The sequence below is a fragment of the Bactrocera oleae genome, chromosome 5 (genome assembly GCF_042242935.1).
Source record: "Bactrocera oleae isolate idBacOlea1 chromosome 5, idBacOlea1, whole genome shotgun sequence".
Taxonomy (NCBI): Eukaryota; Metazoa; Arthropoda; class Insecta; order Diptera; family Tephritidae; genus Bactrocera; species Bactrocera oleae.
This window is the reverse complement of record NC_091539.1, coordinates 59,992,993-60,008,525: the sequence shown is the minus strand read 5'-3', so window position 1 is coordinate 60,008,525 and position 15,533 is coordinate 59,992,993. Positions and strand designations below refer to the sequence as shown.

The window sequence follows — 15,533 nt, the reverse complement described above, 5'->3', positions numbered from 1 at the left end:
CTGTATTTGTCTGATCCATAAATGTCAAAAACTTCAACAAGATCAGTGACATACTCGTATTTACACTTTGATTGTATTCACTTCATTATCAATACGATCGACGCGCCAACTTTTGTTGGCTTAAAAAATAATAATAAATAAATTTACACCACAATATTGACGCGATTATTTTATGTGAATTTGTTTTGAACATACAGACATATAAATATGCACAAGTGTGTGGGTGTGTGTGTGTGTGTGCGCGCGAGTGCAAATAACGCGCGAAAAAGAAGAGTTGACAGCATTTGTTTACACACAGTGGCAAATACAATAACTAAATAGTAGAAATATCCACGGCATATTTACAATAACAAAATAAACATTGGTCAGCGTAAAAATCGAGCGGGAAAGGCATCGGAACCATAGTAGCATAACACACACATAAGCGTGCGCGCATTGTGTAAGTATGTGTGTGTTGGTGTGTATGTGTTTTGGTGGCTTGCTTATATGTTATTCTTGTTGTTGTTGAGTGTACTGTCCGCCACAGTTGATGACACATGACATGCGCAGCGCTTTGTTGTTGGCGCTCTGCTTTATGATTTATTTTTGCGCCTCGTGTTGTTGTTGTTGTGCGTTTGTTTCTGTATATAGGCTTACAAATGCCGCCGACATAAAAACGGTAGCGCTGACTAATAGCTGATAAGCTTGTGTGCGGCGCACGCTGTGAAATACGCAACAACAACAACAAGACATATATATGTATATTAGAAAAAATATTAAAAACGATAAAAAATAATAAAACAATATAATTTAAGATGTACTAAACGCACTGTGAACAGAAAGCACTGTAAAATCTTATGAACCCAAAAATCCCCATAAAGTCACAGTGATTGTTTATCTCTAGTTTGAGTTGTTTTTTGCATTTTTCATTTTTTTTTTTTTGTCGTGCAATTTAATTGAAATTTAGCTAATAAACTATACTCATTTCTTAACTAAATATTGAAAAAGAAACATCATAAAAATTTAAACAAATGATATCGGCTAATTGTGATTACCGCGAAATTTATTAAGGTACAGTGGTATCAAACTGACGAATTTTTAAACTTTTTAAAAATATTTGCTTCATTCTATTTTTAGGAAAAACTTAAAATATGACACCTTTTATGAAATGATTTGTTCAGAAATCTAAAAACATACAAATCAAGAAAAGAATTTAAAAAAAATGTTTTGACTTTTTACTTCTGTGTGAAAAAGCGACACCACTCTTGAGCTTAAATCTAAAAAAAAATAAAATTATTTGATAAAATTATTGTATAAAAATTTGAAAGTTAAGAAAATTAGCATAGAGTGTGTTTTTTAGACATAAGGTTTTCAAAAACAACATAAAATGCATATAATTTAATTTAATGGCAAAGAATTCAGCTTTATTATAGAGGTTAGGGTTTGGCACTATCTTTTCAATTTGGTTTCGAGCAATTGACCGCAGCTGGCTCGAATAAATTTCTGGCCGAGAGGCCCAATCTTCGACCACTTTTTGCAGCAATTGGTGCCGTATGTCAGAAAAAATGCTCCGAACACTCTCTTCCATGGCATCGTTTTGTAATTTTTATATGTTTTTATTACTACTTTCATACATGCATACAAAGACATTTTTTTTTTACTTAATTTTACATTGATTTATTCATAATTTTTTGTATTGAAGTGAAGTCCTCGAAGGAACGTCTAGCGGTTTCGGGGAAGCACACAGCCTTTCTGAGTCATCTTAAATAAAAAATCAAAGATATTATTATTGCTTATAGTTTATTGATTGAACTGACAATTGATTTCAAAGAAATTCAACGACATTCGTCCTCAAGAAAACAATCTTTTATCTTTAGTTTTCCAGTTTTTATTAAACTAAAAATCCAATCCAATGATACAAATTGACTAAAAAATAAGCACTCCAAACACACTGTGCATATTTACATACGTACATATCCATGTCAGTGTATATTTGATATTCTTGCGTGCGTTGCTACCGCCGCGGTAGAGGCTGTACCCATAAGTACTCGCTAATTTTTTGCGCGTCTACACGGAACGGGTTACCAGCCAACAGTTGGCAGCAATTCTACACACCTATAGACACACATCACTTCTAACCGTTTAGGCTGCTGAGGCGTGTTGATTTTTATGAGTCAGTGCCGCGCCGCGAATGAACTGGAATCGAAACTGCCGCTTTGGGTTTTTTGCTTTTTTTTTGTTTTTGTGGTTTTTTGCAGGTTTTCTTCTTGTTCGCTCGCTGCATGAATATTAGCGACAGTTGTTAGCATTTGTTTATTGTATTATTTATAACCATATTTTATCTACATACATTATTTTATAATGTATTTTTTGCCATTTACTAGTGTCTTTTTAATTATGAAATCCTGTTGCCTTACCACTGTTTGGTTTGCTAATATTTTAGCATATGTTTGCATATATAATATAATTTAATATATTTATATATGTATGTATGTATTTCTTTTTATTAAATTCACACACGCACACGCGCAATTTATCGCCGTTCTATTCTTCGCCCACAAATCATAAGCGCTTGGCACCGTGCGCCAAACACGCTTTTGTCTCGGATAATTGCTGGCAGCGCCACAAACTATCATACAAACGTACATACACACATGCTTATAAATACATACACATATTCTTATGGATATGTAGATATGATATATATAATTAGTTATATTTTTTTGTTTTATCTGAAACACAGCCACTGCCCACGGTTGCCATTTTGCTTGGCCGCTTGGCTGCTTGCTTGCTTGGTGCTTGGCTTGCGCTGTCGGCTATCGCTCATTGTGGTCACTCACTGTGCCACTTATCCAAATGACGTCAATACAGCGAAACAGCTGAATTTAAAATTTTTAGTAATTTGCGATTATTTTTCATGCAGCTTTATATACTTTACTTTTTTATTTTTTTTTTATACTAAAATACATGTTTTAAGAACGCTTATGATGTTAAGTTAAATTTTTCTGGAAAAAATATTTTAAAAATTTTCTGTATAGAATTTGTAATATATACTTACATACCATACATATATTCAAAATTGTTAAAAATAATTATTTTTAATTTATTTATGTATTATAAGTGTCTTTATGGTCTTTATGACAGCTTTTACTGGATTTATACTTGCTTTGGTTTTCCATTTTATAATAAACAGACTTAATACGAAACAACGTTTTCAAATCGTGCCCATCGTTCAATATTCGGTGAATGGGCCCAAAACGAGATGGTCGCTGATTCCGATTTTCACAAGAAAGCTTTGTTCAGCGATTAAGCTCGCTTTTGGTTCTTAATAAACAAATATGTAGCATTTGGAGTGATGATAATCGACAAGTCATTGTTGAGTCGCTGCTACATTCTTCACAGATTCCAAGATCGTGCGATTTAACATTGCTGGACTATTTTTTGTGGTTTTAAGTAAAGTCGCTGCTTGTATAAGCAGATAAGCCCAAGACGATTGACGCCTTGGAAGAGAATATTCGGTGCGTTATTGCTGGCATATGGTAAGTCCCTAATTGCTGCAGAAAGTGGTCGGAAATTGAGGCTCTCGAGCTCTAGATTTTAATCGAACTAGCCAAGGCTGTCACTTGCCGGAAATTTTGAAAACATTATGGCAAAGCCTTATCTTTATAACAAAGCTAAATTCTTGGCTTCTAAAAACGTGTTTCTGAAAATAATTTAGAAATCAATCTCTCTGTGGTCCTTATTTATTGTCCTGAGTTATTCACTCCAATTAGTTATCATTATTCTATGACGCCATTTCTGTGTTTTAACTCATATTTTTATCCCAATCTTAGTGTTGCTTTCATATGTGTAGCCCTCGATTTTAGGAGTCTTGTATCCAATTTTCTGAAAACTCAAACCCATTGAAGTCTCTCAAACAATATTACCTCGATTTGACTTAGACGCTCAATCTCCGATAGATAACGCACAAAACAACGAAACACCTTAAACCAATAATTCAAAAAGAACCCCACCGAATGTACCTATAAATGGGAACTTCTAAATTACCATGACCTCAGTTGAGACCATTAACAACATATATTTCTACAACAAGCTACAGCCTACACATACAGTACTCACATTATTCTAGCGTTTACGTGCTAAATCTTCCATAAAAAAATCATAAAAACTTATAATTTTATTACCATTGTCGTCACACATGTGACATGCACTGTAAACAAGTGCTGTACTATTGCCGTCATGGCCGCTCGATGATACGCACAACTACAAGTGCAGATTATTACGAGTCTATACATACCCCAAACAGCAACAAATCATTTCTCTGCTACTCGAGGTAATTACCAAACGAACGATCATTTCGACTCTCTGCCCATCATTTGGCCCAACATCAGTGAACGTAAATATATTGCGCTCTCGCCAACTGTTTACCTGCGCGTTTCACTTCGGTACACATTCTCTCGCCCAACTGTCTGCGCTGTTAGCGCGCGCACATTCTTCGTGGCATTCCTCGTACACAACTAATCGGAAAAATATTCAAAATATTTCTGTCGTTAACAGTAATCCCAGCTAACATAGCGCGCTCCCGCTCTTTGATGCTCTTTATCGCTATGTGCTCATAGTCTGTTGTTACTCTCTGCTCGCATATTCTACATTCCAAGCATTGATGGGGAGCACAACAGCTGGCCGCAGTTGGTGTATGACGAATCCGCTATGCACTTACCGCCACTCATTGATCGGGTATGGCGAGTATCTCAAGAACGCAAGTCTCCGCTAAAGTCTACATTATTAATGAAAAAAAAATAGAAATAATAATAAAAACAACATCATTCGTTCAGTGTTTGTGTATGAGGAAGAGCGCAAAACCCGTTCGGCCACTCCTTCACACCGCAACACCTGCGCGCGCTCAGCCAACGCCACTCTAAAGGGCGCGCGCGTTGTGGCAACGTTACTCGGTGGACCGCAAACCATACCCCGCCGCCTTACTTTGTCTTGTCTTGCCGCCTTACCCGTACATATGTTTGCATTTTCTTATTTTCTCTTTATTTTTCTTATTCTTGCCTGGCCTGTTACAGATACCACCCCACTTGTTTGACTGCTTCCCGCGCGCGCCATTGCCACTAACAACGCGACGCGTTCTCAGCATTGCTCCACAGCGCTGTTTTGCTGTGATGCTTGTTTTTCGTCATTCGTCGCTCACTCTTGACTCTTTGTGCCATTTTGCTTGTGTGTGTGTGATTTTTCGGTCTATTGTCGTTGTCGTATCGTTGGAGCTGCTGGCCCTGTCTGGCTGACTGGCTCACTGGCTAGCTGCTGGTTCGTGTATGCTTTGGGCCCTAATCACCGCCGCTCGCTCACCGTCGCATTCAGTCTGTGAGTTTCTCTCGATTCTGCGCGTTGCGTACTCGGCTCAGTTCATTACGACGATATTTTTTGTTCGCTTGCGCTTTGCAGAGTTTATGATTTGATTTGTTGTTTAACTACAAAGTGCTCGGTTTTCCGTGAATTTGTGATTCTTCCGCCTTGCAAATTGTAGCGTTTTCGGTTATCGGTATATACTACACCGAATTAGAACGGACGCGTCGTGGTTCTTAATTCTCCGTTTGCCATAATTGAAAGGGAAAAGAAACGTGGAAATCGCGACCGCAGTGTACGCGCTTGAAAAATATATGAAAGCAAAATATTAAAAAAGCAAAAAAGGAAAAATTGATCGACACTCCCACAGTGCTTTTCCCCCATATTTTTGTCTTCGCTCGTACGCTCGTAAAAGGGAAATTGTCGTAAGTTCGTGCAGTTTTCAGTGTATATGAGTTCATATGTGATTTTTATTGTTGTTGTGCTACGTTATTATTAAAAGAAACAACTTGAAGAAAAAACGAATGAAGCAATCAAAATCCATTGATCTGGGTTACTAGCCGCACACACCTTAAGTCCAATTGCGCTTCAGTGCGTGGCGTCACGTCACGTCGCAGCATAGCGCAACAAACCAAACCCCGATTCCCATTCGAACCCATTGGAATAGTACGTAAAGCCAGAGCAAAAAGCAAAAACATTAAAAAAAATTGTATGCAAGCAACAACTACAAATAGTTCTTCGAACAGCGATCGCGAAACGCCAAAAAGTTTCTCGTATCTCTTCGTTCGTCTTTACAAATTTACATTTATACATAAGACACATACAAGGAGACATATAGTTTTAGAGCTCCATTGCATACGTGCGTGCGTACGTTGTTTCACCAGTTCTTCCCCCCTCTAACCTCCCCCAACCAACCTGCACACACATACATCCGTGCCTGCTACACACACCCATTTGCGCCTACTTCATAACCCCCTCCCATCCACCATCTAGCTGCTGGCACCAGGCATCGTCGCTAATTTTATCGTTGCCATCGGCACGGTTTGGCGGCGTCGTTGTCATCATCATCGTCGACGTCGTCGCTGATTCTAACCGAAGCAGACTCAGCCGACTGACGCAAACGGCGCTGCTTGCGTCAACTAACAACGAACTATCAGCGCCATCAGTAATCGCAGCCGCAACAGCGTCGCAACGTCACGACGTCGGTCGGCGAAAGAACTTTTTGTGCTGATCGGGTTCGGTTTGTGACTGGGACGGGTTCTTCAGTCGGCGACGTGCCAAAAAATAAAACAAAAAGCATTAATAAATGATGGTGTATGCATAAAAATAATGTGTGCTCATATGTACATACATACATACATATTTACATAAATGTTCTGGCATGTATGTTTGTCACTTAGTGTATGCGGATATATTATAACTACAGCTTAGACACAGTGAAAATGTGAAAATTATTGCAATTGAGTGGAAATTAATTTTTTTAAGAATGGAAAAGCAAACAAAAATGTGTTTTATTGAACAAACAAAATCAAAATCTTACAAGCATGTGAATTAAATGTTTGAAAATGTTTCAGAAATAGAAAAAAATATTTAAAATTATAATTAAATAAGAATTAAAATAAAATAAAGTCAAATTAAAAATTAAAATTAAAAATAAATTAAATTTAAAATTATAATTAAATTAAAATAAAAATTGGTATTAAAACTAAAACATCTCACTACTCTACTCATCTACAATACAGCTTCAACTACAATACAACTTCAACTACAATTGCAACTACAACTACAAATAAATTTTAATTTTAATTAAAAACAGAATTAAAATAAAAATTAAAAAGAGAATTAAAATTAAAATTAAAATTGATATTAAATTAAAATTGATATAATATTAAAATTAAAATAAAATAAAATAATTAAAATTAAATTGAAGATTATAATTAAAATCAAAACTAAAATTTAATTTAAATTTAAATTTAAAATATAATTACAATTCAAATTATAATTAAAATTAAAATTGGTATTAAAACTAAAACTTTATATACAACTACAACTTTGACTACAACGACAAATATACTTTAATTAAAATTAAAAAGAGAATTAAAATTAAAATTGATATTAAAATTAAAATTTAAAAATATAATTAAAATTAAATTGAAAATTATAATTAAAATTAAAACTAAAACAAAAATTTAATCGAAATTAAAATTTTAATTTAAAATATAATTACAATTAAAATTAAAATTGGTATTAAAACTAAAACTTTATCTACAACTACAACTTCAAGTACAACTACAATTACAATTACAACTACAATTAAAATAAATTTAAATTAAAACTAAAATTTTAATTTAAAATAAAATCAAAATTAAAACTAAAAACAAATTTTTAAAAAAATTAAGATTAAATTTAAAATTAAAATTATAAACAAAATCAAAATTAAAATCTTATAAAATTATAAAAAAACAATAACTACCCTTAACAATATTTTTTCATTTTTTTTTTAACTTTTGTATTGTTTTATTATTATTATTTATTTATTTTTTTTAAATTTTTTTCTTTCAAATAATTTTATTCAATTTTTTTAGTATCCTCCTATTTTTACTTCAGTCACTGTCATTTTTGTACGTTTTTTTTATTCCATTTTATATTTTCATATTTTTTGTAATTCAGTCCCATATGTATTATAATTGATTCATAAGTAATTGAACAACATTTAATGGTAAAACTATCCGTAAAAAGCATCTGAGACAATTTAATTTGTATACAATAATTTTTAATTAAATTACTTTTAACTAATTGGAAAAGTTAGCATAATTAAAATGTATAAAGTTTAATTTTCACATTTACAGCATATATCTGCGTTAAAATTTACCGAATACGGTAAATAAAATATTTAATTATAATAAATTTAACGACCAAATGATGTTGCCATATTGAAAGTTCGTATTAACAATTCGCAAATCTCTCCAAAAGTGCCAAGTGTGAAAAAGTGATTGAGTAAAATAAAAAAAATTTAAGTAATTCGAAAAACAGCCTCAAAAATTTCAAAAGAAGAAATAAAAATATTATATAAAATCAAAAAGTGAATAAATTAAAAAAGCAAAAATAATTAAAATAAAATTAATACACAAATTAGCAACGAATATCAACAAACAAAAAAAAAAACAGCATTCAAAAAGTAAAAGTAAGAGGGTTGCTACAAAACTAGCGGCAAAAATAACAACAAAATAAAGGAAATAAAAAATATTCAGCACTCCTCGGCCGCCTTTCTACCTGTTCGCAAAGCACTTCGTTGCTGCGTTCGTTTGTGTATTTTTCTTCTGCTCCACGCTCCGTATAAACTGGCTGCATGAAAAACATAACCAGCTCCAGCACTTGTGGCAGTGGTCTGCTGCAATTGCAAAACAATCTCAGCAACTCGGCGACCAACACATCGACAATCGTCGGCGGCAGCGTTATCGACGACGAAGACGTCATCCTGCACGAATCAAAACAAAAAGGTTTGTTGTTTTCATTGCGAACGACTTGCTCGGCTCTTACAACTTACTTACAAGTACTTCAGTCATGCCACAACTTCTATATGTAATGTTGAAAGTGTGTATGTGTGTGTAAGAATATATGTGTATAGATATGTATGTATGTGTAGATATGTATAAGTCAACATGTAGCAAGTGAATTGTATTGATTGACTGCCTGACAGTCTGATTGTTTATTGATTCAACTGCTTGCTACAACAAAACGCCTAACAGGGCAAGGCGACACTCTGCGTCCAGTCCACTTAGCTTTAATTTTCCATCGCTCTACTTCGTTCTAGGCTACGTTGTCTGGCCATTTCTTCTCTCTATATATTGCCTTTGCTTGCACAGCCATTTATTCACTATTTTGCCTCTTGCCACTTGCCACTTACCTCTTTGTGTAATTAACCAAGTTCGCCTGTTTTTCACGTCTTCCATACGGTCACTCGTTGTCTGCCGATGAGCATCCGTCCTGCCTGCGCCTACTGCGCGTTTATTTCACATCCGTTTCACCTTCTCGCATTGATACCACAAATCAAGCCATTTTTGCCATACCGCCAGGGGTTTTCAACCACTTTAAGGTGATAACATTGAGTTACTGATGACGTTCTGCGAATAAATGTGGGTGTTTTGAGATGTCTTCTAGTATTATATATTCCTGATTTCGTGAATCTCTGATCGAAAGCGTTGTCCATGTACCTCATTATTACTTTACAGAATTTTAATGTCACCATTGCTTATTTGTCGGAAACGCCGGTGTCAGACCACTATTGGAGATAGCTGCCATACAAACTGACCAATCGAAATAAACATTAGAGTTTATTTATACACTATTATGCACCTGTAAAGGGTATTATAGCTTCAGGGCAACCAAGGGAAATGTTTTTTTAAATATTTTCTTAATTTTTCTCCATTTTTTATCCCTTCTCTTAAATGCAAAATTTTCCGCAAAACTAATGATCTTCTCAATCATGTCGCTTAGTCATTCTAATAGCTACCTACAGTTACCATTTCACAACTAACAACTACTTAGACTTTATCGCGGTTGGCAAAAGCGCTTAACATCAATCTCCCAGCAACAGCTAATCATTCTCAGCAATCCACTTTTGTGAATTTTTGCCTTCGAGCCAATACGACTGCCAACACTTCGAGTGTCGTTTTTGTGCGCTTCCTCCTTTCTTTTTCTCTTTCTAGTTTTAACTAACAGTTTTTTCACTGATTTTTATCAGCATTCGGATTGTATGAATTAATAAGTGCAGAATCGTAATGTGGCGGTGGCCGGTTTAAGATAGCTATATGTGTAATGTCTTGCTTTAAAAATATGTCTGTAAACAAGCCGCTGTGCTCGTCATGGTACCCTTCTGTTGAGCGCACACATTTTCCCGTATTTATATGCCAAACAGGTAAACGCGCATGCGCGTGTTTTTACGCACTTAACACAATGTGCGTTTATTAAGACGCCGTGGCAGAAATACAAAGGTACATACTTGTATATATGCATATAAAACATGCAGTTAAGCAAATGTATATACATATGCGTTTTTTATGCTGATCGCACGTCAGGTTGTTGGGTTATGTTTTGACTAACTCGTTTGCGTTTATTTTTTTTTTTTGTGGCGACCACTTTGTTATCTCGTTTGTATTTATTAAGTTTGTATGTTTTTTTTCCTCATGCAACATGTTGTTGCTGCTTTAAGCCGTTGTGCTTCGGTTCGCGACTCCCCTCTGTCGCTAGCTGAGCTTTTCTTGTTGCCTCTTTTTGAGGCCTGTTTACCTTCTTTTGGCGCTTACACGCATATAACTCCAGATTAGCTGCAGTTCCAACTATGCGTGCAGTTTTCAGCTCAAACCCCTATGCTTTTTGGTTAAACAGTTTTTTATACCCTGAACAGGTGGTTTGCACGAAATTTGTAACACCCTGAGTCGATTTAGCCATGACCGTTCGTTTATCTGTAAATTTGTAAACTAGTACCTCAGTTTTTGAGATATAGATCTGATATGTTGCACACGCACTTTTCTCTCCAAGACGTTGCTCATTTGTCGGGACCACCGATATCGGACCACTAGAGCATATAGCTGCCATACAAAGTGAACGATCATAATTAAGTTCTTGTAAGAAAAACCTGTTTATTTGACAAGATATTTTGCCGAAATTTAGCATGGATTAGTGAATTAGTGTTTCACATCGGATCACTATCTCATATAGCAAAGTGAACGATGAAAATTAAGATAAAGAAATTTTCACAAACTTTAATGGTATCAAAAATGCACCTGTGAAGGGTATTATAGCTTCCGCGCAACCGAAATTAACGTTTTTTCTTGTTTTTTTGTTAAATTAATTTTTTTGTTTAATTTATTGAATTTTATGAAAAAAGCACAATCATATTCATTAATTTCTCATATGATTTAACTTTACCTTTGTACCATTTTCTATTTGAGTTTTCTCGTTCGTCGTCGCTAGCGCGCGAGCTCGTAATAGCGACGTTGTCAAGAAGTTGCTCCAACCAGTTTAGGTCTTCTTGTTTGCGCATTGCTGCTTGTCGTTTGTGGTCTTTTGCTTTGTTGTAGTTTTTTTGTTTTTTTTTTTTGGTTTCGCGTTTTGTACACTTCTTGTTTTCAACGACAGCCTTTGTTGTTGTTGTTCTTATGAGTTTTTGTTATTGTTGTTATTATGAAAGTTGTTGTTGTTATTACTATTGCTGTTCTTGTTGTTGTTGCTGTTACTTCCATAACTGCTTGCGCTTACTGACTTCATAGGCAGTCGCAAAGCAAGCACACCTTCGTCGCCACATGAGCTTAATTCTGTATATGCATATATAATAATATGTATGTGTATATATATAATAAATATATGTATGTGTTTTTGTTGTGGTTTGTCGCTCAGCGCTTAATATTTTGTATTTTTACTCGCTTACTTAACATATTCGTTCGTCGTTGTTTGACTGGTTTTCAGCTGGCAGCCTCTTGGTGCCTCAGACTTCACTCTGCAACTAAATATACGCACATACATAAATACATACATATATACACACGCATACTCACATAAATACATAAATACAAATACAAACGATTACTTTCTGCCCATTTGTGTGTGATTTCTTCAGTTCGAGCGCCATCGAAAAGGGTTTCAGCTTGATTAAGCCTCTTCGCTTGTCCAGTTGCATTTACATAAAGTTTTCATTCTTTATTTTATCTCTTTGTTCAATTCATTAGTACTTTTTTCAAGTTTTTTTTTCGAATTTGTGTCATATGTTTCGTTGTAATTGTTATACCATTATCTTTGCTTTCTTTCATCTCGCAATTGGCTTTTAATTCCCATGCTTCTTATTATTCTTCATTTGCCCAGCAGGTCTCGTTGTGTCTACCTGATTTCGCAATGCACTTGTTACTGAATCTTAATTCCAGATTTAAATGTCATCACTTACTTGTTTAACCCATTTTCGTACTGCCACAAGGTGTTAATGTGCGCTCCTTTCACTTGTATCTGGTTTGGGTTCTTCCTGAGAATTGTTTCAGTGTTGTTGCTTTTCGTGCCTTTTTCTTTCGCAAAATTTGCTGTTTTTTAATTTTTTGCTTTCTCTTTTCGGTTTCCTGTTAATCTTTTTAATTTAAATATGTGTGTTATATGCTGTTAACATTATTGATATTAAGCTTTTGTTGTATCGATCTCGTTTGAAACGATCGCTTTTGATTTAATTATCAATATGGCTATCATTTTTCATCAAACTCTTTTTAGCCTCAAGAGAACAGAGAACTTTAACTCAACAATAGTGTCCAAACCCCAATGTCTACTTTTATAATTTTTTGAGCTTTCTTAAGATTTATTTAGCAAAATTCTTATGTTCTCACTAGTGACCAGATCAAGATCACCGATCGACTGGAATTTATGTGCAAGTTTTTCTTTTACTTTATACATATTCTTCTATTTGAAATCCTCGTTCACTTACTTCTGTTTTTTGTTTTCTTTCTTAAATTTCCGCGAATAACGTTTCTTTCGTTTCTGAATTCCTAACTGGAACTTTCTAATGCTCGATCACTGACAAACATATTATTCCTTACGAATACCCTCGTCTATCGTTTATTTCTTTAAATATAGTTAGCAGTCTGAAGGGAAGATTTGGGCGAGTATTGTTGTCGTGCACGCTTAAAGGGTGCAATTAAATATTGATATGATAATTCAGTTCTTACTCATTACAATCTAGATGTCCATTAGTTTGGAGATCCCCACTGGCATTATACTAACAAAAATCTATCCCATCACCTCTATGGCTTAGCAGTGATTTTTTTAAGCTACAGGGGTACAATTTGGCATAATCTTGGAAAAATTTTAAGATCACTTTCTCAAGAGATCTTGCGTAAAAACTTACTTTCGAATCTCCACTAATGTTTTAGGTGCAAAGGTTGGCTTAACTTTACCGCTCCATCTTTTGTATGTACAAAAAACTCATATAATTTTAACCCTACACTGAAATAAAAATCAGGGAAACTATATGTTATTTTTTCTGAAATTCTTTCATTTTACTGAAATGCTGCTTACATTACTATACCATCAGAAATGCTGCACACGTCCTTTTCTCCCCAAGAAGCTGCTCATTTGTCGGTACCGCCGATGTCGGACTACTATAGCCTATAGTGGCCATAAACACTAACCAATCGGAATACAATATTTGTATGGAAAATTTTTTCATTTGACGAGATATCTTCACGAAATTCGGCAAGGATTATTGTCTAAAACAATAATGCAATATCCAAGAAATTGTTCAGATCGGATTATTATAGCATGAAGCTGTCACACAAACCGAACAATCAGTATCAAGTTCTCAAAAGGAATATTTTGTAGTTGTGAAGGTTATAATAGTTCAGGAGCAACGGAATGTTAAAGTTTTTTATTTATATATAGTTTTATATATTTTTTATGAATTTTTTATTACTTTTGTTTTTTACTTTAATTAATTTCTTATTTCTTCAATCTTTGTTTTTTTATTCCTTACCAATTATTGCTCGTTTTTTTACAACTCTCCACATACTCAATTGTTTTTACTGCACTCCGTGTAAAACTAGAGTTCTTGGTTAGCTAAATTTTCTCAAACCTAGCGCGGTCTTTTATATAGACAGACGATCCACTTATAAAGACAATTTTATTGGTTTGCGTGCGTATTCACCTTACCTGACATTTGTTGGCAATTTCGTTGTTAACATTTGCTTTTCTGTTCTTGCCTTTGTTTTGATCAATTATGTCCATATTAAGATTTTTCTATTGTCACTTTTCCTTTTTACTTGTTTTTCACCCGCCGTTCATGAATCTAACTCACTCTTTGTGGTTATCATTTTGTTTGCGCTGATTTTGTTGTTATTGTTTGTTTATATGTTTTTTTATCGCGCGCTTGCTGATAAGAATTGGGCTTGATGATAAGAACTTTTAAAACGTATAAACAATACATACATATTATGTAAGGAAATTCGAAATAATTTTTTAAATTGAATCGACAAATTTATACATAAAAATATTTTAACTCCAACTTTGACCCTTAAAAATAATATATTATTTTTTCATATATTTATATATGTTTTTCTTAACAACTAACATTTTTTTATAAAGCTATTTGTTTCTATATTATTATATTAACTCTTAAAATAATTATTAAAAAAATTTTAAAACGAATCAGCTTTAGCCATTAAAACAGCAAACATCAAACCATCCACCTATTAGTGGCGCCCGCCATTAAATCATCTGATTATCACCTGTCACCCGTCTAGCAGGCAATATGGTTCAAACATAGAAATAGAATTTGATTTTTGAATTTTTTTCAATTTTCTTACTATCTTTGCTATTAAATTGTTTAGACATTCATTTAATTTGACCTTGGGTGTGAATTCAGCGATAGAAACAGACGATTTTTTTATGACATACTGAGAATATATTCCCATAAGTATGCTAACTTTAAATTAGTGTTTGTTTAAGATGATAATCTGCTATATATTTTTATTATACTAATCAAATGATTTAAAAAAAAACACAAGCAAAGAGGCAGGCTTGTGCATCAATGAGTTATTGTACTCACATCTACCAAAAAATCATACTAACATTTCAAATCTGTGAATATAATATGCAGATAACTTTCTATTTGGCTTGCTTGTAACTAAAACGTTGCCTACATTCAGGCGCATTGTAATGCTTTATCAAAGTGTCACATCAATCGAATGCAATTTTCAAACTTTATTGTCAATTAACATATGTAACTAAAGCCGGACATATTATATAATAATTTGCTGAATTTTTGCTGTTCAGCACTGTTAAGCACCACTTAGCAAATATAGACTGGTAAAAATATTTTATGAAGAACTTCCCTTAAAAAAATTTTCAGTTAATTAAAATAAATTTTAAAATAATTTATATAGAAAAAGTTTGTTTATATCATGTAAGCTTTTTCTTTAATATTTAATGAGTCCCCAGCTCTACACTCTTTTTGTAGAGTTTAATTAAAGATACTTTTTTGCTAAAATTTTCAAAAATTTTCTACTACAATCTCGACTTAACTTAAATTATTCTTAAAATTTTGATTACTAAAAACTTTTTGTTATTTTAATGTTGTAAATGTTGAAATTATTTAAAAATAGTAATAATTAGAGTTAGTTAATTAATGTTTTTATTTTCAAATTAGTATTTTTTACAAACATTTTTTTTAA

General features: G+C 33.7%; 1 protein-coding gene across 7 annotated transcripts in view; it reads left to right on the top strand.

The window, feature by feature from the left end:
- The window catches only part of sd (TEA domain transcription factor 1 homolog scalloped), a 221,931-nt gene that overhangs the window by 115,859 nt on the left and 90,539 nt on the right, over positions 1-15,533 (top strand). For 2 of the 7 annotated variants that reach the window (XM_036362384.2, XM_014246183.3), the window contains exons 1-2: positions 5,154-5,756; positions 8,181-8,831. The exons of 2 other annotated variants lie outside the window; for them this stretch is intronic. In XM_036362384.2, the coding sequence (XP_036218277.2) occupies positions 8,681-8,831 (151 nt within the window). In that variant the 5' untranslated portion in view covers positions 5,154-5,756; positions 8,181-8,680. Of the gene's footprint in view, positions 1-5,153; positions 5,779-8,180; positions 8,832-15,533 lie in introns of those variants that run through there. 3 more of the 7 variants (XM_014246199.3, XM_014246191.3, XM_070110207.1) reach the window with 2 other exon arrangements.